Raw genomic sequence first — 23,831 nt, forward strand, 5'->3', positions numbered from 1 at the left:
TCTCTGAGCTTCTGCCAGTAGGGAAATAATAAACAGATTATTTCTTCGAGTCCACTTAACATCAATCATCGCTGTGCTTAGTGCTGCGCTTGCTGTGGTTGACTTTAGTGACTCTCATTAAGAAAATTACTCCCCTTAAGCTCTACAGTACTCTTCTACTCCGCAGTCTTCAATGCACACTTTACTGAACCTGTGAAGAGGAGCTATATTGGGGAAAACAACACTTGGCTGCTGCATAACTCGAGGCCTTTCTAGTTTACATGACAAAGTCTTTAGGTGCAGCAATTATGCTGTATGTGAGAATAAGTTGACGTGGAAGTTCTGTGACAATCCAGCTGCTTTCCAGGAAATAGAGGCTTCAGTAATCGTTTACACACAAACAAACATACAACGCCTGATTTCAGATGATCTGTAAGGACACTTTTAGTTGTTATTTCTTAGGAGCCAGATTGCACCTCAAGACAAGGTCTGGCCTCTTGCAATTTACAAGTCTTTTCAATGCATTTGTGTGCCAAGGAAGCAAGCAAGAACACATCACAGACCACACATTGAAAATAAGTGTTATGATCCCCTGAAGTAACAATAAAGGGTGCTGTAATCTTTTGTGAATATACACCACACATCTATTACATAGAGTGTGGTTATAACTTGTGGTTAAATGCATCTCATGCAAATGAACTTCCAAGGTTTGTATTGGAATTAGATGGTTATAATGAGTTTTTGCATATTTATGAGCCAAATTTCCCTGGATAGATAAAAATGTTCTTTTATAGACCTGCAACATGTCTTTTATGTAGTATATTATTATTACACAGCAATATATTACTATAATTACTCTAACAGTGTATATTATGCTGCCTTTAAACTCTTTTTCTGTCTATCCCATCCTCCCCCATCCTATCCTGTTACACACTGTTGCATAATTGATCACCCAGTCATTGACTGAGAAACACAACTTCAGTTAGTCAATAGTGCCATCTTGTGGTGCACAAAAGATCTGAAACTTCAACCCTGTTTCTATTTTTCATTACGGTCTCATTATCTTACACTTTGTACAAGTATCACATTAGTACTCTGCTTGAATAACAAAAATAAGATTTTCCTGATGCCCCTGTTCACAGCAGTCTTTTACAGAGCAAGAGGAAGTGGCTGAAACTGCACACAACAGGAAAGGAAAGGAAAGGAAAGGAAAGGAAAGGAAAGGAAAGGAAAGGAAAGGAAAGGAAAGGAAAGGAAAGGAAACACTATGTCGCCATTCATTTGTTTAACAACATGCTATAGATAATATGTGTTTTCTCTCCAGCATCAGATCAAAGTGTTGAATTATACAGTGAATTATGGAGACTGCAATTTCTTACATTTTTTTAATTTAAAAACAACACTTTTTGCCATCTTTTTGGAATGTTAGGACATTTTTTGAACTTTTGATTTGGAATTATTCTTGTTCTTGTTCTTGCCTCAGTAAATTCAGATCCGCTCTTTGACATACAGTTCCAGTATGCAGATGATGACAGTTCAACTTCACTCATGGCTCCACCTACACCCATGTGACCTAGTGTCAGGGTGAGGCTCTGGGTGCACTTGTTTCCGTGGGTTCAACAGCTACACGGGACCAGGAGGCCAAGGCTCGAACGGAGGGAGAGGTGCAGTGTTTCTGGAGCCATGGACTACCAACAGAAACTGGCTGAAAAGCTCACCATCCTCAATGAGAGAGGGAATGGGGTGCTAATACGCATGAACTACATTAAGAAGGTGAGGGAGATTTATAGAGGCAAGCAGTCAAACAGAAACTAGAAATAAGGAACTTGACTTTCGTCTCATACGCCTGGTAAATGCACGTTTATGTATGTTTGTCTAGTTATTACACAACCAAATATACATGTAAGAATAAACACATCTCTACAGAGTTATTCACTGCTGAGGAATGAACTAAAATTGAATCATATTTAGAATTATACAGATTAATTTCTATTTTCAGACTCCATAGAACTGTTGAAAGGGAACAAGAGCCTGATTGCACAGATAAAAATCTACATTTTTGTACCTTCAATACAAAAAAAGAATGATTTTACAAACCACTTAAAGCACTTTGTCTGTAATGCACAAAAGTACTGCAGAGTCTTAAAAGGTACTTTTCACTACCAATGAAAAAAAAACAAAAACGTTGCAATGTTTCTCAAAGTCAAGATCCTCTCCAGGAGTTGTAACTCAAAGTGCAGTTATGAAATGATGTCAGATAATTATAACAACTGTTAACAAAAGTGGTCTGTGTGTATGCTGACTTGCCAGGCAGTGTTGCCTTCCCACTGCCACGGAGCTTATTTCTCCATAGAGGAAGTGCAAACAGGAAGTCGGTCTGAGCTATCAGTCACCTCAAATTTCAGTTATTTTGAACAGCATCCTGTGAAAGGCACACACCAGAAAAGAAGTAAATAAGACTATTGAACTACATGATGAAAGAATCGGAGAACAAGTATTATAAGTTGGCTCGAGCGAGAGTATGATTGTTTCATTTTGACAAGCCAAACATTTGTCGATGTGACACCAGGAAATGAAAGTCCCCTCATGAGAAAATAGAAAATGTTTTGTGTAGTGCCCCTTTTTCTGTAAGCCTATATGAGCATGTGTACACACGTACCTTATGAATGCATTTATCAGGCGGTGAAGTGAAAGAGCAGTCAGTTTTAAAATCTTCCCCAGTGAGGATTTGCTGCGCATGCATCCAATTTTTAGTTTCATACACCGTCCTCTATTGTCAGCTTCTAAACAGCCCCACTGGAGCAGTTTGATGTTAACTATCCTGCTCAAGGTCAGATTCAGGGTGGTTGCTGAGGGAGGTGGGGAGAGCATTATTACTCACTCTGCCCACAGTTTTTCCACCTAGTCGGAGGAATCAGTGTCTTTCTTCTAACAAGCCTGATTTTCTAACCATTGGCTGAAAAAAACCCACAATGAAATCTTGTCAGAAGAACCCACAGAGCATGATAACAGGCGTGAAAATGTGTCAAAATCAAAGTCTAAACTGCCAAAAACCTCAACTGAGACACAACAGAGCCCCGGTGCAGCTGATCTCGCCACATCCTCGCATCTTTATCATTCCCTGACCTCTGTTTCAGACCTGCGCAGACCCGAAGATGCGGCCATCCATCCTGACTGATAAAGGCATGGAGGCTGCCATCAAGTACATCAACAAGAAATTTCCCAACATCGACTTCAGAGGAAACATTGTAAGTGTGACAGCACCCTTTCTGCAAGCTTCAGGGTCTCTTTCCACCTCGCTTTCTACACAAGAGCATGCTTGTACTTATTTTTCATGTTTTGTTTTGTTTGGATTATGACATTATTATTTTGGAAGGTTGGGACGGAAATGTTTGTTTGTGCTCAGCCAGTAAATACTTATTGTGTGCGATCCACTGCAAACGTTAAGACATGAGGTTGAGCTGACACAAGAACTATTCCATGTTTTGACAGGTTTCTTGTGAACACGTCACCACTAAAAAAAATCTTCTGATCTCAAAACAACAAATGTGTCATTATGAGACAGTAAAACAACTGAACTGTGAAAACAGAGCACGATATTTGCTGTACGACATGTATGTTATCAGTATGTTTGTTTGTTTCGCAAACTTGCACATGGCTCATAGGCAGAATGACTTCAAGAAATTGTCTGTCTCATTATATCTGACCAAGTAATGAAAAGTTCTCTTTATTGTTTATTGCAGCAAAATTTGACCAGCATACAGCGACAGAAATCTGAAGTTTTTGCAGCCACAACAAGCTACTACGACTCTTTCCTGGATGTCATAGAGTTCAGGGTGATTGCCTCCTCTCTCTTCTTTGGCTTTGCTTTGTTGACAATATGACAAGGACTTGCTGAGAATACAAACAGCCGAGCAAGAAACAGAAGCATGACAACTGTCTACATTAACAAATGCTGAAAAACAATGAAAATGAAAAATAAATATGCATTAACACAAATATGATAATAGAGGACAGTGATGGCTTTTGGGGTGTTCTCTCTGTCTTTCTCTCTGCTTCCATCTGCACAGCTTTTCTTTGAGACATTTTGGTTTTACAGACTAAATTTACATATAGAGTGGTTTATTCTGGTGTAGAAAAATAATCGATTTATTTCTAATATCAGTTAGCTCACTGCGGTTTGGTGCACTTTGTGGCACCTCCCTCCGCACTTACATTATTCCTGCGATGGAGGTTGCAGCCAGGCCAAAGCATCATCTGTGTTTGTAAGATTGAGAATAACTCAATCATGATGTTAGAGAAATATGCAAATGCCTAATGATTATTAGGCCACAGGAATCTATGAAAGTCATAATGCGTTAGGAAGGCACAAATGAGGCTTAACATGATTTGAATGTTGCAGTGTTGTTTTTGTTTTCTAACCTGATCCCTCTGTTCTTCATTCAGGACCACGTTTATGAGCTGCTGAACACCATAGATGCTTGTCAGTGCTTCTTTAATATCGTGAGTATTTACTCTGGGGCTCGTAATCGTTTTAAGTCAGGGAAAACTCATGCACAGCGTCTGCTGATCTAACGAGCACCCACTCATTTCTCCTCTTGTTTCTTCATTCTGCCAGTGCTGCTACTATGCTGTTTACTCCTTCCTGCTACATCCTGCAGGTCGTGTTTTCTCTCCTCCCGCCCACAGCCTCCTCTGCTCACTTTGTCAGGATTTTTTGTATTATCATAATTAAAGTGGCACCTCTTGTCTTGTTCACTATGTATGTCCCACTGCACATTTCAGTGATCTGTGTCTCCTGTGATCTGGTCTGCACACTTAATGTGGACGTCTTACTTTCAGGATCTCGCAATGCTTGGATTTACAGCATTTGGGGAACATCTCTCAGCACAGAACCCTTTTTCTGTTAAACATAACTGCGGATCCATTTGTTGCAATAAATGTTGTTCTAAGTGCTCAGATTTTTGCTAAAATATGGCAAAATGCAAGTCCTCCGTTCACGTTCAACCACTACTCTCTGTCAATGTGGAAAAAACAGCCTTTTTACTGCTATGTTACAAGCCTGCAGGAAGAGTGTGTGCATTTAATGGTCAAAGATTTCAGCTTACCTCCATAAATATGTGTATGCTGACAGTCAGAGAATACAAAATGTTGCTTTTTCAAACAAAAAAACCCTACATATAGATTTTCAGATTTCATACAGACAGTGAAAGTGAATAACTGGACAATACTTTGTGTTTTTTAGGGACCTTTTATTCTGTAATATGTTCTAGTGAGACTGAAGTAGTTTCAGAGCTGCTGACTTGACTGCGCTAAAATTTTGATTCCAGGCGATCAACTTTGACTTCACCAAAAACTACCTGGATCTGATCGTCACCTACACGTCTGTCATCATAACGCTCTCTCGCATCGATGACAAGAAGGCGCTGGTGGGCATGTTCAACTGCGCCCATGAGATGACCAATGGGAGCAGGTGAGACAACACGGACCTGCTCAGTGGATGCTGAAGCGGCAGCGTAGATGGAGCACAAAGTAATCTGATGAGGGATGGATGTGTCAAGACATGCTTGAGTCAACAAAGAGCTGCAGCTTTCGCGCTACGACAAACACTTCATTTAAGTGCTTTAATTGATGCCATTCTGAGTTTCCACATCCATCAATCCAACAATTTTTTTTTATAATTAAAAACTAATTAGACTTTTAATTGCCACAGACATCAACAGGCCACTGCTAACCTTTTCAGAGTGCCGAGTGGCATTCTGACATTTTGCGTCTGCCTGCTTTGCATGACATTTATTTATAAATAAAAAAAAAACCACAGGATGGTTATCTCAATTTGAGACATCTGCAGAGAACACAAACACATACATTTTAATGTTATATTTGACTTGCACAACACACACAGCTCTGGCCCCTTGAGAGGGAAACAGTCTCAGCTCTTCATTATTTCAGCCGGCCAAAAATAAAGCTGTATAAAATTATAGAATTTATGAAATCACAGACTGTTATTCATCACTAAAATCCCTGTAGGTCATGTTAGACTGGCACAGCATTGGCCATAGCGTGTTATTATAATGTCTGACGCCTTTTCTTTCTTCTTGTCCCTGCATTGATTAATTGGATACTGTAATGAATCTTGCAGTGATCCCTCCTACCCACGGCTCGGCCAGATGTTTTTGGAGTATGAGCATCCTTGGAAGAAGCTCACGGAGGAGTTTGGCCCTCACACAAGGGTAAGCTCAGCGTGTCTCTGTTTATATACAGTACAAAGCTACATGAACAGTGGCTGATTTGCTTTAATTGAAAGGATGGATGGTGGCACAACCAGTAACAAATGATATTTTTTTTTGCCTATGTTCATATTTAAACACTGAACTTACTACATGATATACACTTGTGTTTTGTCTTGTCACCCAACTACACTGAAGGGTACAAGTACTGCATGGCCACCCAAACATTACACCCATATGTGACGGTTGATCATCTCATTCCAAAATCATTATCATTAATGTGCTCCACTGTTTACAAAGGCTTTCCACACAATTTTGGGACCTGGCTGCAGGCATTTACACCATTCAGCCACAAGACCATTAAGATATTATTGTCTAAAATATTACTGCGTACTGTAGAATTCTGACTTGAAACTGAGGGGTCTGGTCCAAACCATGAAAAAACAGCCAAAAGTGCACAAATGTATGTGGAGATTACAGATTACATTTGTTTTTTATTGTGCTTAACACATGAAGAACACAATAAAATGCAAATTATACAGTAATAATAAAAATGATTTATCCCTTTAATTTACTTCTTCTGCACTGGCAGTTACACCACTCTGTGTGGTGGATCATAAAATATGCCTCTGTGCAAAAGAATTAAACCACAGGTTTTGAGCCTCCAGCATGTTTTTGCTTTAATTTGGAGTGAAGTGTTGCCATCCCTCTATATCTCTGTCATTTTGCCTCTGCTTCTCCCCCAGCTTCCTCACTTCTCCTCTCCTTCTCTGTCCCTCTTCTAGTCTGTGACGGCGGCGTTGCTGTCTCTGAAGATGGTCTACCCACGCAGGAACCTGCCAGCAGAGCAGTGGCGGAGCGCCCAGCTCCTCAGCCTGCTCAGTGCTCCAGCTGCCATGCTGGACCCAGCCTGCTGTGACACTGTGAGTCTGCCCTCCCGTCACCTCTCCTCTTGCATTTATCTTTGACAGAAGTAAAAAGAGGGCGGAAGGGCAGTAGTGTCTAAAATATGGTTTTTCCTTGTGATGTCAGACACATAAATGAGAGAAGGTGTCATAGCCAGGAGATGTAATAACAGTGCATGCATTGTCTGGCAGGTCAGAGACAGTCCCAAACATCAGTAGCTCTGTGCCCCATTTTCCCTGTCCTCCCATTATGGAGCTATCATTTAGAAAATGATTTATTTTACTGTGTTTTGACCTCTCTGTTCCTCCCTGATCTTTTATTTCTACCGGTCTCCCTTTTCTGCACAGTTCGGGTCTCTGTCACCCTCTCTGCTGTCTTCAGACACGACCATTACGGCCCTTTGATGTAATATTATGGTCCCTGTTGTCCGTGGCTTCCTCATAAATGAACCACTAGCACAGCCAAGAAAGAGACCTCCAGGCAACAGTTTCTTATATTTCAAAGCAAATGACAGCCACTCATTTAAAGTCTATAGAGAATACTTACAGATCTCTGGAGCTGTGTTATAATATGTTGATTTTTGCCACATTTAGATTAGACTAGAATTAGATTTAGATTTATTTGTCCTTCTGCAAGGAAAATTGTTTCCACCCTCTCTCTGTACAACCTCAGAGTACACAAATACATCAAACCGGACCGAATACATCAAATCTGACAGCGACATAGACGAATCCCACACAACATCAGAGTACAACCTCACAGTACACAAACACATCAAAGCAGTCAGAATAGATCAAATTTGACAAATACATACATGAATCCCACACCATACACCCACGATCATCCCATTCTCAAACTTTTCATAAACAAACTCAGGCACATTACAGTTTGGATGTGCTGTTCAGCTCTGTTATGGCAGAAGGGACAAAACTCCTGCTGAACTTCACAAAGGTCAGTTTATTCTCCGGGGTGATGCCGAGATATTTGCAGCTGTCCACCATTTCAACAGCTTTGCCGTTGATGTTATTGGGGGTGTGGGTGGGGTTAGAGACTGACCTGCGTGTGCTGGAGTAGGCCAGTTCCTTTGTTTTGGAGACATTAACTGCAAGTGATTGTGCATACACCACTGTGAGATGGGAGATGGCGTCATGGTGGCATGCAACCAAGTTGTTGTCGTTTAGCACTGCATGTACTGCAGTACTGTGTCATCGCAGTATTTGAAGTATATGATCATGAGTGAGGGGCTGACACAGTCAGGAAGGAGCTCAGGACACAACCTTGTGGGACTCCAGTGATGGTTGTTGTAGTGCCCACTCTAACGGACTGTGGTCTGTCACTGAGGACGCTGTGTACCCAGTGGATGGGAGGATAGTCAATGTTTCCAGGATGAAGTAACACTGTGCATCACATACAGAGGTTCTTATGTCTCCAAAAATGAATGATGTTGCTTCTAAGATGGAATGAGAATAGAGGAGCAATAAAGATACTGATGGCTGCTATGTAGTTTATCTGACAGGGTGATTTTACCTCCTCATACGTTTAATACATGCAAGGCTGTGGTGAGTGTGTCTGAAGTGGCAGTTCATCAACTTGTTTTTCACCACAGATGGCGTGTGAATATCTGTCTATGGAGGTGATGGAGCGGTGGATCATTAGTAAGTATTACTCATCCTCAATGACAACATCCTCTATCTGTTCACTTTATACAAATATATAAACATTATGCAGCTACAGTATGCTGTATTTAAATATCACTGTCTGCAGCATTTGTCCTGTTGTAGACTGAGCACATTTCAGACACACTAACATCCTTCATTTATGAATTCAACATATGGAAAACTTTGACATGTGAGATGAAATCAAAACTTCAGACCAAAGGTTTTTGGCAAAAAAAACAGATCAATAACTGTGTAAATAATATATGCAGCAGTGAGGTGTTAGCATCACAGACTGTAGCGTAAATCTTACTGACTGTGCTCCTTGTAGTCGGCTTCCTGTTGTGTCACACCAGCCTGAATACAAACCAGGCCTCCCAGGAGCTGTGGAAGATGGCTCTGAGGAGCGGCCTCTACCTCACCCTCACTAGAGATGAGGTACTCAACATACACAAGGTCTCCGAGGACCTCTTCGACAGCATCAAGGGGTACGTAGGATGTGCTGCTACAGTGTTCTCTCTCTGCATGGTGAGAAATAGTCCTAGCTGAAGAATAAAAGTTTTAATAGCAAGAGGATAGGCTATGGCTGCAAGATAAAGTGCCTTCCCGGTTCAGACAGTTAGAATGAACTAAAGCCATTCTCACATCACTGCCCTGGATTAATGAGTCCTGAACTGATGAGGACCTCTCGCCTGGGTCTTTGGTTGCTCATTAATTCTAGATATGGAGAGCTGGTATGGGGCAATGTCAGATTCTTCACAGATATTTAACAATTAGGTATGAGTTTTAGGGGAATTAGTATACACAGCATCAGATTACTAATAACAGCTAAAGGCATCCATCCCATTAGAAAGACTGTGAATGTATTTATGAGGCTCTGCAATAAACAAAATTGCATCAGTTGTGAAAAATGCTTTTAAAACAATCATCTGACATTATGTTTGCAGCACAAGCTTCAGTCTGTCGCTAAGCACTAAAAACTAAAGTTTTGTGGTGAATACTTTTTTTTTTTGACATATCCAAGGAAACTACTGAGTAAAGAACAACTTTAAATGAGTATGGCAATGAAATAATTTGAAATTTTCCTTCAGCAGTTTCAAAATTACAAAATAATAACGACATCAATCTATATATGACTGCTTTAATTTTTTTGGATTCTTAATGAGCTTCTTATTGCATTTGTTTATTATTTTCTTCATTCTTATCAGATACAGCAAGCGAGTTGCAGATATCAAAGAATGCCGTGAGCACGCTTTAGTCCACAGGTGAGACTGGCAGGAAATAAGCAAAGTTTTGACCACTTTTGTGTCGTAAATATTCATTGATTTACTTGGAAATGAGCTGTGAGAACCATATGTTCATGTCCATTTGCTGTGTTATTACCAGTGGAGCTATGCACAGAGAGAGGAGGCACTTTCTGAGAGGAGCAATGAAGGAATTATTTAAAGTTCTGGAGGATGAACCTGGCCTTCTGGGACCAAAGGTAGAAGTGAATTAATGACCATAACAGCACGGCATGAGGAATTTAAATCATCTCATTACTGCAAGTTATATGACCCCAATCCCAAAAAAGCTGGGACGCTGTGTAAAATGTAAATAAAAGCAGAATGCAATCATGTGCAAATGAACTGTGTTTTACAAAGTGTTCCCGAGTCCATGCAGTAATATCACTTATCCAATCATGTGTTCACAAAGTGGTGAACCTCGCGCCATCCTCGCTTGTGAACGATTGAGCCTTTCCAGGATGCTCCTTTCATACCCAATCATGATGCTATCACCTGTTACCAATGAACCTGATCACCTGTGGAATGTGAAACAGGTGTTTTTGGAGCGTTCCACATCTTTCTCACTCTACGTTTACATGTAGCAGGTTATTTTAGAAAACGGATATTTTAGCCCCTCCGTTTTCAAAAATAACATTGTGCACAGCATCGTTTTCAAAAATGTTGTTGTTTACATGAACCCGGATACACCGTCATAACTATGCCAAACTTATGGGCGCGAGTGTAAATGTAGGTCGCTCACATGACGTTAAGTATTTTCAGTCTAACGTTTCGGAACTTAAAATGCCGTTTAACCCTGCTTACACGCCAACACATAACCGGCGTTTTCAGAAATCTCCACTTTGGCCGGAGTTTTTAAAAAAGATCGTTTTCCGTGTTTCTGCATTCTGTTTTATGTTTTACACAAAGTCACATTTGTTTTGGAATCAGGTTATAGGTCCAAAGTGAAATTCTTGTCTTATCTTTGATCCTGCCCACATCGTGGGCTCTGGGGAATATTTGGACAGCAGGAGGGAACTGAATGACCCTCCATTTCATAGTAATTGTCACTTTCTTCTCTTTTCTGTCTGCCAATCAAATCCCCAAGGCCCTGTTTGTCTTCATGGCTCTGTCGTTTTCCCGTGACGAGGTCCTGTGGCTCGTCAGGCACTCTGAGAATATGCCAAAGATAAAGACGCCTGAGGACTACATCGACAAGTAGGTCATAGGTGCAGAGGACGTAAACCACTGTGTGCAATCATCTTGCAGCTTGCAAGGTCTCCCTCCCTGCAACTCCACGCTCAAGATGTCTCTCAACAGTGCAGCAGCCATGTACAAATCTTAATCAAAAAAGGGAATATTTTTGGTCTCAATTTGCTTTTTCTGTTTTTCCAGTCAGATGGCAGAGCTGCTGTTCCACATGGAGAAGCTAAGAGGTCTGATGAAAAAGTACAACCATGTGGTCCAGCGCTATCATGTCCAGTACTTGGCACAGTTTGATGCCTTGGTTCTTAATGACACCATACAGGTACCTGTAGATAATACAAGTATGTGTGTGTGTGTGTGTGTGTGTGTGTGTGTGTGTGTGTGTGTGTGTGTGTGTGTGTGTGTGTGTGTGTGTGTGTGACTATGCAGTTAGAGATGCAACATAAAATCTTGTGCATTTTTCTCTCAATAACTGAGGAGCAGAAAGTGTCAGAATGGGGAAACACGACATTTCTTTCCCACTGAGTGCATCCATTATACTTCAGCATACATTCACAAACCGTTTTCTCCTCTGCAGAACATGCATGTGTGTCCAGAAGAGGAGTCAGTCCTGATGACCTCCTTTGTCTCAACCCTGTCTGCTCTGTCAGTCAAACAAGGTAATCACAACCAAATACAGCAGATTATCTTAGTTTCTGTGCACTGGGTATTTTCCTCTGTTGCAACATGAGAAATTTGATTTGAATAATGACGGATTCAGTTTTACCCTGCAGTGGAAAACAAAGAGGAGTTTGACTTCAGAGCACTCAGACTGGACTGGTTGAGATTGCAGGTACAGTAGGTTTGTTGCACATATCAAGTACCGCCAAAGATTCACTTCTCATAGTAAAGCTCTGTGAATGCCACTCTACGATTGTCTTTGTGTTCTGTTTTAGGCCTACACAAGTGTGAACAAGGCCCCTCTTTCAATAAAGGACTACACTGACTTGGCAAAGGTGATGAACTTGATCCAGTTTCACACCAGGGTGGTGGACAGCATGGAAGAACTTCTGCAGGAGACGTCTGACGTGTCCATACTCGGGTCAGTTTCTTCTCTTCTTTTCTTGTCTCGTCTCTTCTCTTTTCTTCTCTCCTTCCTCACTCATATCTTTGACGTTTTGTTTCCCAGATTCTACCCTCGTGTCTTTGAGAAGATGTTTTGCCAGAGCAGTGAGGAGATGACCATGAAGCGTTACCTCATGGCCTTCCCGTCTGTCTGTTCTCACTTCAACCACTGTGCGCACCCTCTGTGCCCAGAAGAGGTCAGTGTTCAGTCATTTGCTGACCAAGCTATTAATCATGAGAGGCAGGGGTTACACTCTGCTTGAAGTTTGATTACTTGCACTTTTACATCACCAGCCGCCTCGTGAAAACATCATTTTCTTTGTGCTTGACAACTTTTTTGACTTGACTTCTATAGTCTGAGATACTGAGATATCCTTTGCTAGCAAACCACAGGCAAACAAAGTTATGGCTGCTGTTTGAAAGTGCCAGTTTAAAGCAGTTCCTGTTTTAGTAAACAGTGAACTCAATGTAAGCAGATAAATTAAGGGGGAACTATCTCTTTTACTTCTGTCTATGTCTGTGTTTGTTCAGTTATGCATTGTTCTGTGCCTGTGCACACTCACACATAATGCATTCGTTTGTGTGTGTAGATAGAGGCACTGGAGAAGAGGAGTCTGCGCCTGTGTGTGACCTTCCTGGAGCAGATAGCCAAGCTGACCAGCAGTGTCGTGTTAGAGATATGTGCTGAGCAGTGGAACCTCCAAGAACAGGTGAAGTCTGAGTCTATTTCAGTTTTTTTTTTTTTTTTATTATTGTTATTTTAAAAAGCTAATTATCTAGCGCAGATTGATTCTGCCAAACTCCATATCCAGATATAATCACACTAGTCACAGCTTGGCGTCAGTGGATATAAGGGGAGGCAGAGGACAGGACTTGAGAATCTGAGTAAAGTGGACAGGTCTAAGTTGATTAATGCGGTGTTGTTTCTCTTATCCCTCGAGGAAAATATGACGAAAGTGTTTATTTTGGGAGTGCTTGCGATGTGAATGCAAAACTCTCCTGTTTGTCTTTGAGCATGTTGCCCAGTATCAGCTGGGCTGAATCCCCCCCCCCCGCTCTCTCACTTTCTTTCCCCCCCTTCTCCACATCCAACTCTTTCCACTTGATAACCCCTTAGTTGCAGCCCAAGCACGCTTCCGAGACCATCAGCGCAGCTCGTCACAGAAAGCAAAAGAAGCCAGTGCCAAAGAAAGGAGAGGTCCAGAAAGAGAAGCCAGGCACCGAAAGCCTGAGGAAAGACCGGACCGTCACCACCAAGTCAGCTTTTCTCCTTGTTTCTCTGATTATTCCCATCACTTTCTCTGCTTCTCTCACTTTGCCCGATCCTTCAGTAATCATACTGACTTGGCAGAAGTTTAGAAAAGTGTGTGTAATTAATACATCCCTGATTTCTGGAGACATACAGCATTATCAACAGCAGGTCACGAAGCAGTTAAATAAAAAACTGACAGCAAAGGTGACAATTAGGCTCATGTAGATCATGTTGGTTGGAATATTTTAATATCCTTTGACAGTTTCAAATGATTTCCTTCACCTCATGACACATTTCTTGCTGCAAGTTATCAGGAAGACAGGATTAAAATGCCCTCGCCTGCAAGGCATTATTTGTCCTGAACTTTATTACCCTTCAAGTTGACTGAGTCAGAGTTGACACATAATACATCAAGCTATTAAAAAAAAAAAAAAAGTGCCTCAAAGTATATTTAAAAAGCACTTTTACTGGCAACACATTTTATGTTTGCATTTTCATCATTTTGATCATATCCTCTATTTAGCTACAGTTAGAAAGCTCACTAATTATGTCTGAAGAGTTGTAATTCTGTCTCCCTCCCTCCACTCAGCTTTCCTCCCCAGTGCCTCAGTTTGGAAATGTTTTTACTATTCTCCAACATGTTTATTACCTTATTTGTCTGAGAAGAGCATATCCATACTACAGTCATTGTCAAAATATTTGTCCTAAGTTACTCAGACTTGCATCCCCCCTTCTCTCTCTCTCTCTCTCTCTCTCTCTCCCTCGTCTCCCAGTGTGGACAAGATGCATCTGATGCTGACAGAGCTCTGCTCCTGCTACAGCCTCTGCAGTGACTTTATTGTCTTCGACCACATCGTCATTCCAACAGAGTTCCTCCTCTCGCATCTGGAGGCGCGCCTCTCTGAGTACGCTGCATGGGGATGGGGGCATAATTATATTTGTCTTAATAAATCATGTCATGGGTCCTGAAGGTGTATCAACAATCCCTGAGGTGACAGTTCCAATTTTTCCTTCCACTAAAGGTTTCTGTGCTCAGTAGAAACGATCCCGTGTGCGTATGTCCCTTCAGCAGCTCCATAATTACTGTCAGAAATATCCTACTTAGTGACATGAGCACCCGCATTCATAGTGAAAGGAACATTTTGTCCCTGTAATATCTAACAGTGAGTAAATGTGCCGTACAATTGTACCTCAGTGTACCAACATAATGGCACCATTTCCCCGTTTTATACTGCTGACTTTATGTCCAAACTCACGGCTTGAATGCTCGCATACATCCTGTCCAATAGGCTGACCTCCATGCTGAAGAGGCTGCAGAAACACTCTTACCAGGATGTGACAGAGCACTTGGTAAAATGTAAAAGAAAACATGGCACATTTTCTCTAAATTGTCACTTATTCCCACTTTTGCACTCAGTCCCCCTGACAATTAGGAAATCATTTGGATCTTGTCTCTTGTGTAATGTCTCCTCCATCACTCTGATGAACCCTGCTGTGAATGATTCCTTCGTGTCAGGCTGTCTTGCAGCCACTTAAAAATCTGAGAAGAGATCCATCCATGTCGCTCCCTTGCTCTGTGTCATTTCAATGCTAACTGTTATTTAGATTAGGGATTGGTACCAGGGCAACCTAATGTTTCTGTGTATATGCTCTGCTTAGTCTCCTTGTCTTAGCTGATGATTATCTCCCCTGTCACTCTAAAATTAGTGCCCTTTGAGTAGCAACACACTCACAGTGATTGGTTCTTCCATGGCCAAAATTGTAAATACAGTCTAGTCTGGGAGAGAAAGAGAGATAATGCAGGGCTCTGACACAAAACAAATAAAACTGGAGTGGAGCCCTGGAGCAGTGAATGTGCTGACCTAATGAGAGTATAGTGCCATGCAGCCATGGCTCGTTTAACCAGTTTTAAGGTCCCATCTGTTGGCCCTCGGTCCGCTGTGGCTTTGGGATAACTGACGTTGGTTAAATATGTTTCTCTAGGATCATCGTGAGAATGGCCAATTACAACCAGACCACCCAGGAGATAACACGTCCCTCTGAGCTCCTGGCGGGGTTAAGAGCCTATACAGCCAGCCTGCACAGCCTCTCCAGCTACATCAGTGTGGACGTCACCCGGCTGGTGAAGAATGTCCTGCTGCAGCAGACGCAGCCACAGGACTCCCGTGGAGGGAAGACCATTACAACCCTCTACACAAACTGGTGTGTAATGTATAGGGGTATCTACTGTATACTGCATGCAAGTGCCCATTTACAATACTTACTGTATATGTAAATATATATTGTTTAATTAATGTTTATCACAACCATCATACATACAGAAGTGTGCAGGAAGTATCATGCGCGCATGTAGCACTGCAAAACGCACACACAAGTACATCCTCTTGGTTTCTTGTTTCCTGTCTTTCTTTGTCTCTCACTTTCTCTCTCTTCAATTCAAGCATCTGTTGTGTAAAAGCTGAGGAAGTTTTGTTTAATTGCTCTTTTTTTTTTTGCATCTCAGGTTCCTGGAGAGTCTCTTGCGTCAGGCCAGCAACGCCCTCATCATTCACTGTCCGACGATGCAATGTTTTGTCAACCAGACTCTGGAGAGCGAGCCAAGTTTCAGAGCAGAGGAGTTTTCAGATGTATCAGGTCGGCCCCTAGAGCTTAATTACAGTCATTTAATCTGTAGCATGAGTCAATATGTTAATATGGACCTTAAGTTACATCCCTCAATATATCTGGATGAATGCACACGGCTCTAATAACAAAGTTAGTGTTGCTACTTTTTGCACTTTTTGGTATTGTCACCTCTGTCTTTCACTAAAGGATAAAGGAGGAATAACACAAAGCTTTCATTGTATTTTGCATCGTAGGATGACGCACTTCAGATGACAGTCATCAGTGACTTGCAGAGTTTAGTGTCCATAGCAACAACGCTAATTTTTCTAAATTCATGTATTTAAGCTCCTGTAAAGTACAGATAATTTTAGTTGTGTGGGTGTAATCTGAGAAAAGTTCGCCAACACATGTTTTGCAAAAAGGCATCAGTGAGAAAGTCGTGTTTTCCTCCATTTCTCTTTTGCAGACATGTGGTCTTAGACTTGACAGAATCATAAAGTTCACCTGCATTCTTCAGTTTTAATGATCACGGTCCCACAGATCCAAGAGATGACTCGCTCTTTTCAAACGGCACAACTTGCACATCTCGTTCACTCCGGTGACATCACCGGCAGAGGGAGAATTACTGCTCGGGAGGATGTGGAGCTCGTTATTGTGGCGGTGTTTTCTTTCACACTGCCTGTCACTGAGTTTTTCCTGATGCCTGGCTAATGTAAAGTTCAGTAATGCTTATCATCTCGCCCGCTCTGCTGCCTCGCAACTATTCCAGCATCACTTGTCTCTCCTCCACACAGCCTCTCTTGTCAACACCACGCTACCTTGTAGGAGCAGCGTACGTCCTTGACAGTATTAGGACTATATTCACTCCCCTACTGACCGAGGCTCATGCACACACCAGCAAATATGAACATTACACACACCTACACTCAGAGATGCATTCATAAGGCACGCACACGCAGTACCTTGGAGACCACTGCACTTCAAACACCCCCTCACAACGTCATCATCGTTGTCTATATTTACTCTGTAGTGAGGTATCTGCCTGCCTCACAGTGACTCACTCGCCCATCCATTAACCACCTCCAATTTTAACCACACACCTCCTTATCCATCTATATTCAGGAAGAGATGCTGAGCTGAGTGAAAGGTCTAATCGCTGCAGTGGTCTGTCTATCACTGATTCAGCTACACTCACAAACCAAATTTAATCTGTGCCCTTGTTTTTGTAAGTGGTAGAAAGTCAAGCTTTCTGTCAGATTCATGTAAAAACCACCACACTGGAAACAAACAGTAGATGTCCACTTGAGCCTGGTTCCTGTTGTGCATTTTTTTGTAAACATGTTTGGCTGCTTGACTTCAACATCAATTTCGCCTTCTCTTGATCCCTCAACTAGCTCCAATTACGATGCTTAAATTATTCATATCACCTTCTGAACAGAGCTACAGGCACTGGCGGAGCTAATTGGTCCATATGGCCTGAAGTTTCTGAGTGAGAACCTGATGTGGCACATCACCTCTCAAGTCTGTGAACTAAAGGTACGGAATAACGTGAAAGGCGAAGATCAGTGAGGAGACGCTACGAAGTTGCAATAACAGCAGAGGAAGTGTATCTGAGAAAAAGAGTAAAGCATTATGAATGTGTCTTACAATCAAGTTAAAAAAATAAATTGGAATGAATTGGTACAATTCCACATTAAGCAGGCAAATGTGTGCATCTAGAAGCATTTTTGGGCTTCAGAGTTCCCCTTTATGTTGTAAACCTGTGCTCCTCTAATAGAACAGGTGATCCTCACATACAAGAAACCAGTTAGTGCTGTTGTACTGTGTCAGACTCCCCACTGAGACACCTATAACCTACTGAAGTGAGGAGCTGCAGCTCTGCAGCTCTGAACTTACTGAGAAACAGATCTGTCACAGCTATGACCTCTCACCTTTCTAACTCCCACCTGAGGATGGTTTTATCACTTATTTCACCTCCTTCTCTTCTGTTAGAAACTGGTGATTGAGAATATGGACATCCTGGTACAGATGAAGAACAACTTTGATAAGCCTGAGGAAATGACCAATCTTAAAAAGAAGCTGACAGGTGAGAAGTGGAGAGGGGGAATGTGGGAAGAGATCAGAGGAGGACATGCGAAGGAAGATATAGGGCATTGAAAATAAATGAATAGATAAAAGGTGTTGAAAAAGGAAGACAGGAAGAGGGAGAGTGACGACAGAGAGAAGAGGAACGATAGCAATAAACGACGGAGGAGGAAATCTACTCCACACAGTGTTGTATTAGAGGACACTGATTTACTGCTCATATGCACTTCTAGGTGGAGAGAACATGCTGAAGAGGATGACCATCATCGGGGTGATCCTGTCCTTCAGATCAATGACACAGGACTGTCTGAAAGACGTGAGTCTTGTTATGACAAATGAGCACACTACTACTTATTTTCTTAAAAAAAAAAAATAAAGACTTACTGAATGGCAGGTTGCTGTCCAATCAACTTAATGATCAATTAGACACACATTTTTCAAATCAAAAAACAAAAAAAATGTGCTTCATAAACATAAATATATAAAGCTACAAAAAGGGTCTTTTCTCAGTAATATTGTGTCACATAATCCTCCAATCTAGATCCTGCTGAAGCATTGCCCGTACCTCATGGGACCCCTTATGTGCCTGAGAGACTTCATCTCAACTGAAGATGACATCAAGGTAAACCACAGCCCTTATACCACTTCACAGCGACACTGTAAAAAAAAAGGCCTCCATACATTAAATCCCACGGAGGAATTAAAATGCAATAATTAAGCTATCACTGTGAATGAACCTGCTGTCACAGTTTATTAACAGTATATTAACGATTTATTTTCACAGGGACAACTTATTGTGGGAGAATATTATTGTATTTCCATTCATCCAAATGTATTTATATTTCAGACCTCAGAGGTTAAGAATGCAGAATATACTGAAGCTCAATGTGTGGCAGAGCGTCATTTATTTAGATACGAGAAAGTGCCCAACAGCAGATCTGAGTGGGAGAGTTGCAGAGAAACGCATTTTTTATATTCTCTAGTACCAGCCAAATTAAATTCTTTATCTCCCTCTGGAGCAATCTGTGTGACTCATGAGCTCCCCCCTCCTTTACTTACGTCTGGCCTCTGAGTGAGGCATGACAGCCGTGCCACAGCCGCGGCCAGGATAACCCCAAAGACGTCAGCAGCCCGCTCATGCCTCCGTGAGAGAGACTCTGATCGCCGCTCCAGCTCTGCACTCAAAACCACATCAGTGGAAACATTCTGCCCAGACTGGCCAGTCATGCATGAAACCAGAACGAAGATCAAAACCTGTGTGTCAAGACAAAGACACCCAACACTGATTTAGTGTCACTCCTTAGAGAATATGCAGTTTGTCACTTATGTGGCTGGGATAAAATGCAAAGCATAGATCAGCATCCTACCGGCTTTGTGGTGTTTCTCAGCACAGTGCAACAAAAAGATGAAAACCTAAATCGTGCATTAAATCTAGATTGCTTTCATGATGGCTTCATGCAGCTCTTTGCTGCAGAATGCCTGTCTCAGCTGCACTTGCTTTAATGCTTTATGACCTCCCAGGTGACTCTAAACATTTTTGAGCTGGCCTCAGCGGCAGGGTTGGCGTGCGATATTGATCCGGCCCTCGTCACAGCCATCAGCAGCACGCAGACAGGTAACACTGCAACTAGTTGTGCCTCTTCTGTAGACGGCAGGATCTTATTGCTTATGGTCATCAGGAAAAGATGTCTTAATGTTTCATTATCAGATAACATGTCAATTGATGAGGAGTACAAGTTGTCCTGTCTGCTGCTGGTCTATATCGCTGTGTGCCTGCCTACCTTGGCCCTGGACCCCAACTCTTTGTACAGCCGAGAGCATGGAGGTACATATTCATTCATTCATTCATTCACTTCCAGCTGCTACAAACTGCTTGACAGTAATTAGTCTCCAGACAGTCCTCAACCAAATCCTAAGCACTGCTTCTTCCAGCTATTACTTACCAGCTGCTGATAGTGTCTAAAAGAGGTACTCCGCCCTGGAACACAAGGCTTATTAGCATCTCTGTGTATCATACTTTCCAGCCTGACTGACGTGGTCTGAAACAAAGTATGCTGGTTAATGAGAAACACGTTTCTGTTGAGAGACTTTTGTTTACAGATAACTTCAGCTGACGTGCATCGATACAGTTACTCTTGGCATGTGGCCCTGCTGACCCTAACCGCTTGGCTCCGAGCCTGGACCGCAGCATTAAGGGCAGCAAATAGCCGAGATTTCTATCAAAGCACAGGGTGGCGTTTGTCTCAGATTATTTTCTTTGTCTCTATTTTCCACCGGCATGTTTGAAATAGATTTACCCTGTGAGAGGTTACGGATCATTAAGTGCATTTTTTCTAATTGTCGGACCATGGAAACATCCTCTGTGTGGCTAAAGTTTCAGGACAAGCTTTTCCATTCTTTCTGTCTTTCAGTATTGAATTTTGTGTTTTTATTTTCTCAGGCCACAAAAACAACATCCACTGTTTAGCTACAGCGATTAACCAGCTGGCTGCTGCCATGTTCACTGTTCAGGGCAGGAACATCGAGCAGCACCTCAAAGAGTTTCTCCTGGTGAGTGCAAACGTTTTACTGAGTTTCTTACCTTTCAGTTCAAGGAAAGGTAAATTAATACAATAGTCCGTAGGGGTCCAAACTAGGAGTCACAAGCCGAAGATGAAATTAGAAAATCTATTTTTATACTAGTGCTGTCAAAAAAATGTGATATTAACGTGTTAACATAAATCAATTTTAACGGCGTCATTTTTTTTAATCGCAAGATTAAGGCTCTTAGTGACCTAGTGAACTTTTTAAAAGCTGTGGCCACTGCTAGTAACGTAAGAAAAACTACAGGATCCAGATGTAAACCGGAAACAGAACAATAGGCACGCCCCATGCCCGTGTTTGGTCTTGCCTGCTTGCTAGCTGTAAAAGAGTAGGCCACCGGTTTGTGTGGATGTCAAGCGCGAAACGCCGAGTTGGAAAGTTTAGTTTCAAAAAGTTGTCAGATGGGTCGACTGACAAGACCAAAGTTATCTGTGTGTATTGTCGGTGCACATCCAGTCTGAAATACCACTTGATGGCCAAACACACAGCGAATGCAAATTCTCTGACATTGGTTCATACTGTAACTGTTTCACGTAAAACACTAATCTGAGAAAAACGCTGGTTGTAATAGATATATGATGAGAGATAAATGCTCTGTGGCATACTACTCCGACAATATTTCAGTTTAAGAGCTTTCTCAAGACTCTGCCAACCTTTGCCCCAGTTGAGGTCAAGTCCACCAGCGTAAAAATGTTCCAGTTGTTTGATCTGCCCCGTTTTTACTGTTGTTCCACAGATGGCCTCCTCCACTCTGCTTCAGTTGGGACAGGACGTGGAAAGAATGGAGAGCAAAAACCGAGAATCCATCTACCTGCTCCTACACATGGTATGCTTGCCAATACAATATTAATCATGTATATTCAAATTTACAATAATGCATTAGAGGATTTATAAATTGACAAATGGAAAAACCTTCATTAATTGAGGTTTTTCTTTTTACAATAAGCCATCACGCCTGCAGTGTCTTCTGTAATGACTTATTCCTTATCTTTAAAGCACTACTAAATGAATGATTAGCAATACAGTCATTAGAGACGTCTTATAAACCCTTTACAATAAGTTTGGTAAAGTTTACAATAAAGTGGAACTAAAATGTCAAATAAATGAAGAGGGCTTTTTCTATATTAAGAATCCACAAATTTTTGCACACATTAAAGTCAAGTAAGTGCAGAATAAATGGTATTAACAAAAAGTTCATCAAATCCTCAACGTACTGTATATTACAGTAACTCAGTGGAGAGTCATTGCTATGCAAATGTATTGAAAATATAAGACTATTCTATTTAACATTTTTATGTTGTCAACAAATCCCATGAAAATACCAAAACTAGCAATGACCTGATGACCTGAATTCATAAGATTTGCATGATAGACCCCCAGCTTGAGTTTGAAGCCAATCCTGCAGCCATAAATACTCACTAGGACACTAAATGTGTATTAATCCACCGCTGAAAATAGTCCCCCTGCAATACACTATTTTCTCCTGTTTATGTTTTTATTTTTTAGATTAAACGATATATTAGATGGGCTGCACGGTGGCGCAGCAGGTAGTGCGCGTGCCTCACAGCAAGAAGGTTGCCGGTTCGATCCCCGGGTCAGGCGGGGCCTTTCTGTGTGAAGTTTGCATGTTCTTCCCGTGCACGCGTGGGTTCTCTCCGGGTACTCCGGCTTCCTCCCACAGACCAAAAACATGCTCATTAGGTTGATTGATGACTCTAAATTGTCCGTAGGTGTGAGTGTGAGTGTGAATGTTTGTTTGTCCTTGCATGTGGCCCTGCAATCGGCTGGCGACCGGTTCAGGGTGTACCCCGCCTCTCGCCCATTGTAGCTGGGATAGGCTCCAGCCCCCCGCAACCCCGAAAGGGATAGGCGGTATAGATATGGATATATTAGATTTTGAATACACTTGAAGCGGACAGGTTTTTGTCTTTTAATTAGATTGTTAACAGGAAGAAAAACACTAAAAAACACTACTGACTAAATACTCCAGTTTTCTCTGATTTAACGCTTTCAACACTGATTCACTCAGATCGTGGAGGAATCTCCGTTCTTGACTCAGGACATGCTGGAGAGCTGCTTCCCGTTTGTTCTGCTCCGAAATGCCTACAGAGAGGTGTACAAGTCCTTCATCATCACTCTGGGCTGAAGACTTTGTTATGCACTTTTAATTTGACTTAATTTATACAAGAGGCTGTTGTACTGTGCATGTATGTTTTGTTTTCATAACCAGTCAGTCTCTTTTCATACAAGTCTGTACATTCACACCAGGTTAACCATGGCCTTGGATTTTTTTCATCTCAGCTAGTGTTGATAATGCTTCCTGTGAGTCAGCCGTTCTTGTACCCACATTACATTTTACAGTAGACTTGCTTTTATGGTGCTTATCTGCCAGTATTATCGTGTAGACTTCCGACTGCTGTGCTATTACAAACATCATCTTATAATTACAATAATTGAAATGCAAATCAGACATATCCTCTAACATCCCTTTTATATCTTACACAACAGTGCCAGACACCATGAGTGCCATGACATAAAGAAAACACATTTTTTAATATGTCTAGAATCAAAGCGCATTGAGATTTTTAATAGATTGTTGTATTAATAGTTGGGGTAAAACATTTTTCCATGAATAAAGATGATAATAATATGCTGTTTGTTTTCTTTTTGGTCTATATTCAACAAGTGTCCCTTGTCTATTCCAGTCCGTCCTCCACCCTCGATAACCTCCCATCCTTCCTCCCTGGATGAGAGCTTCGTCCTCTTCGTTTTTCATGTACAATTTAAATGATGCACTCCAGTTTTGCAGAGCCGAAAGTGCTTGTTGCTAATTTTAGACGCCCCTTTCGTGATTTTATTTTGCAGCCAGCACTGTCCTTCTCCTCTCCCTTTTCCCTTTTTCGTCTGTCTCCTCCCTTCTCCCCCTATTCTGCAGCTATATCTGCTTGGTTACCACACTGGAGAC

General features: G+C 41.7%; 1 protein-coding gene across 1 annotated transcript; it reads left to right on the forward strand.

Annotated features, from left to right (window-relative positions):
• Nucleotides 1-1,581: 1,581 nt before the first annotated feature.
• Nucleotides 1,582-23,509, forward strand: nckap1l (NCK associated protein 1 like). The gene is made up of 31 exons (XM_070958355.1): nt 1,582-1,752; nt 3,117-3,227; nt 3,723-3,815; nt 4,426-4,482; nt 5,310-5,452; nt 6,122-6,212; nt 6,995-7,132; nt 8,722-8,770; nt 9,102-9,258; nt 9,979-10,035; nt 10,157-10,253; nt 11,141-11,250; nt 11,428-11,560; nt 11,816-11,897; nt 12,012-12,070; nt 12,174-12,319; nt 12,407-12,539; nt 12,933-13,052; nt 13,460-13,599; nt 14,368-14,499; nt 15,578-15,796; nt 16,098-16,228; nt 17,637-17,734; nt 18,191-18,284; nt 18,517-18,599; nt 18,825-18,905; nt 19,805-19,898; nt 19,992-20,108; nt 20,724-20,833; nt 21,603-21,692; nt 22,896-23,509. The coding sequence occupies exons 1-31, from the start codon at nt 1,663-1,665 to the stop codon at nt 23,010-23,012; spliced, it is 3,372 nt and encodes a 1,123-aa protein (XP_070814456.1). The 5' UTR covers nt 1,582-1,662; the 3' UTR covers nt 23,013-23,509.
• The last annotated feature ends 322 nt before the right edge of the window (nt 23,510-23,831 follow it).

The sequence above is a fragment of the Chaetodon trifascialis genome, chromosome 3 (genome assembly GCF_039877785.1).
Source record: "Chaetodon trifascialis isolate fChaTrf1 chromosome 3, fChaTrf1.hap1, whole genome shotgun sequence".
Taxonomy (NCBI): domain Eukaryota; kingdom Metazoa; phylum Chordata; class Actinopteri; order Chaetodontiformes; family Chaetodontidae; genus Chaetodon; species Chaetodon trifascialis.

Excerpts from the sequence above, each read along its gene's own strand:
- nckap1l (XM_070958355.1), top strand. The coding sequence starts at position 1,663 with ATGGACTACCAACAGAAACTGGCTGAAAAGCTCACCATCCTCAATGAG. Across the intron at positions 5,453-6,121 it reads GAGATGACCAATGGGAGCAG|TGATCCCTCCTACCCACGGC; the intron begins GTGAGACAACAC and ends TGAATCTTGCAG. Across the intron at positions 19,899-19,991 it reads CATCAGCAGCACGCAGACAG|ATAACATGTCAATTGATGAG; the intron begins GTAACACTGCAA and ends TTTCATTATCAG.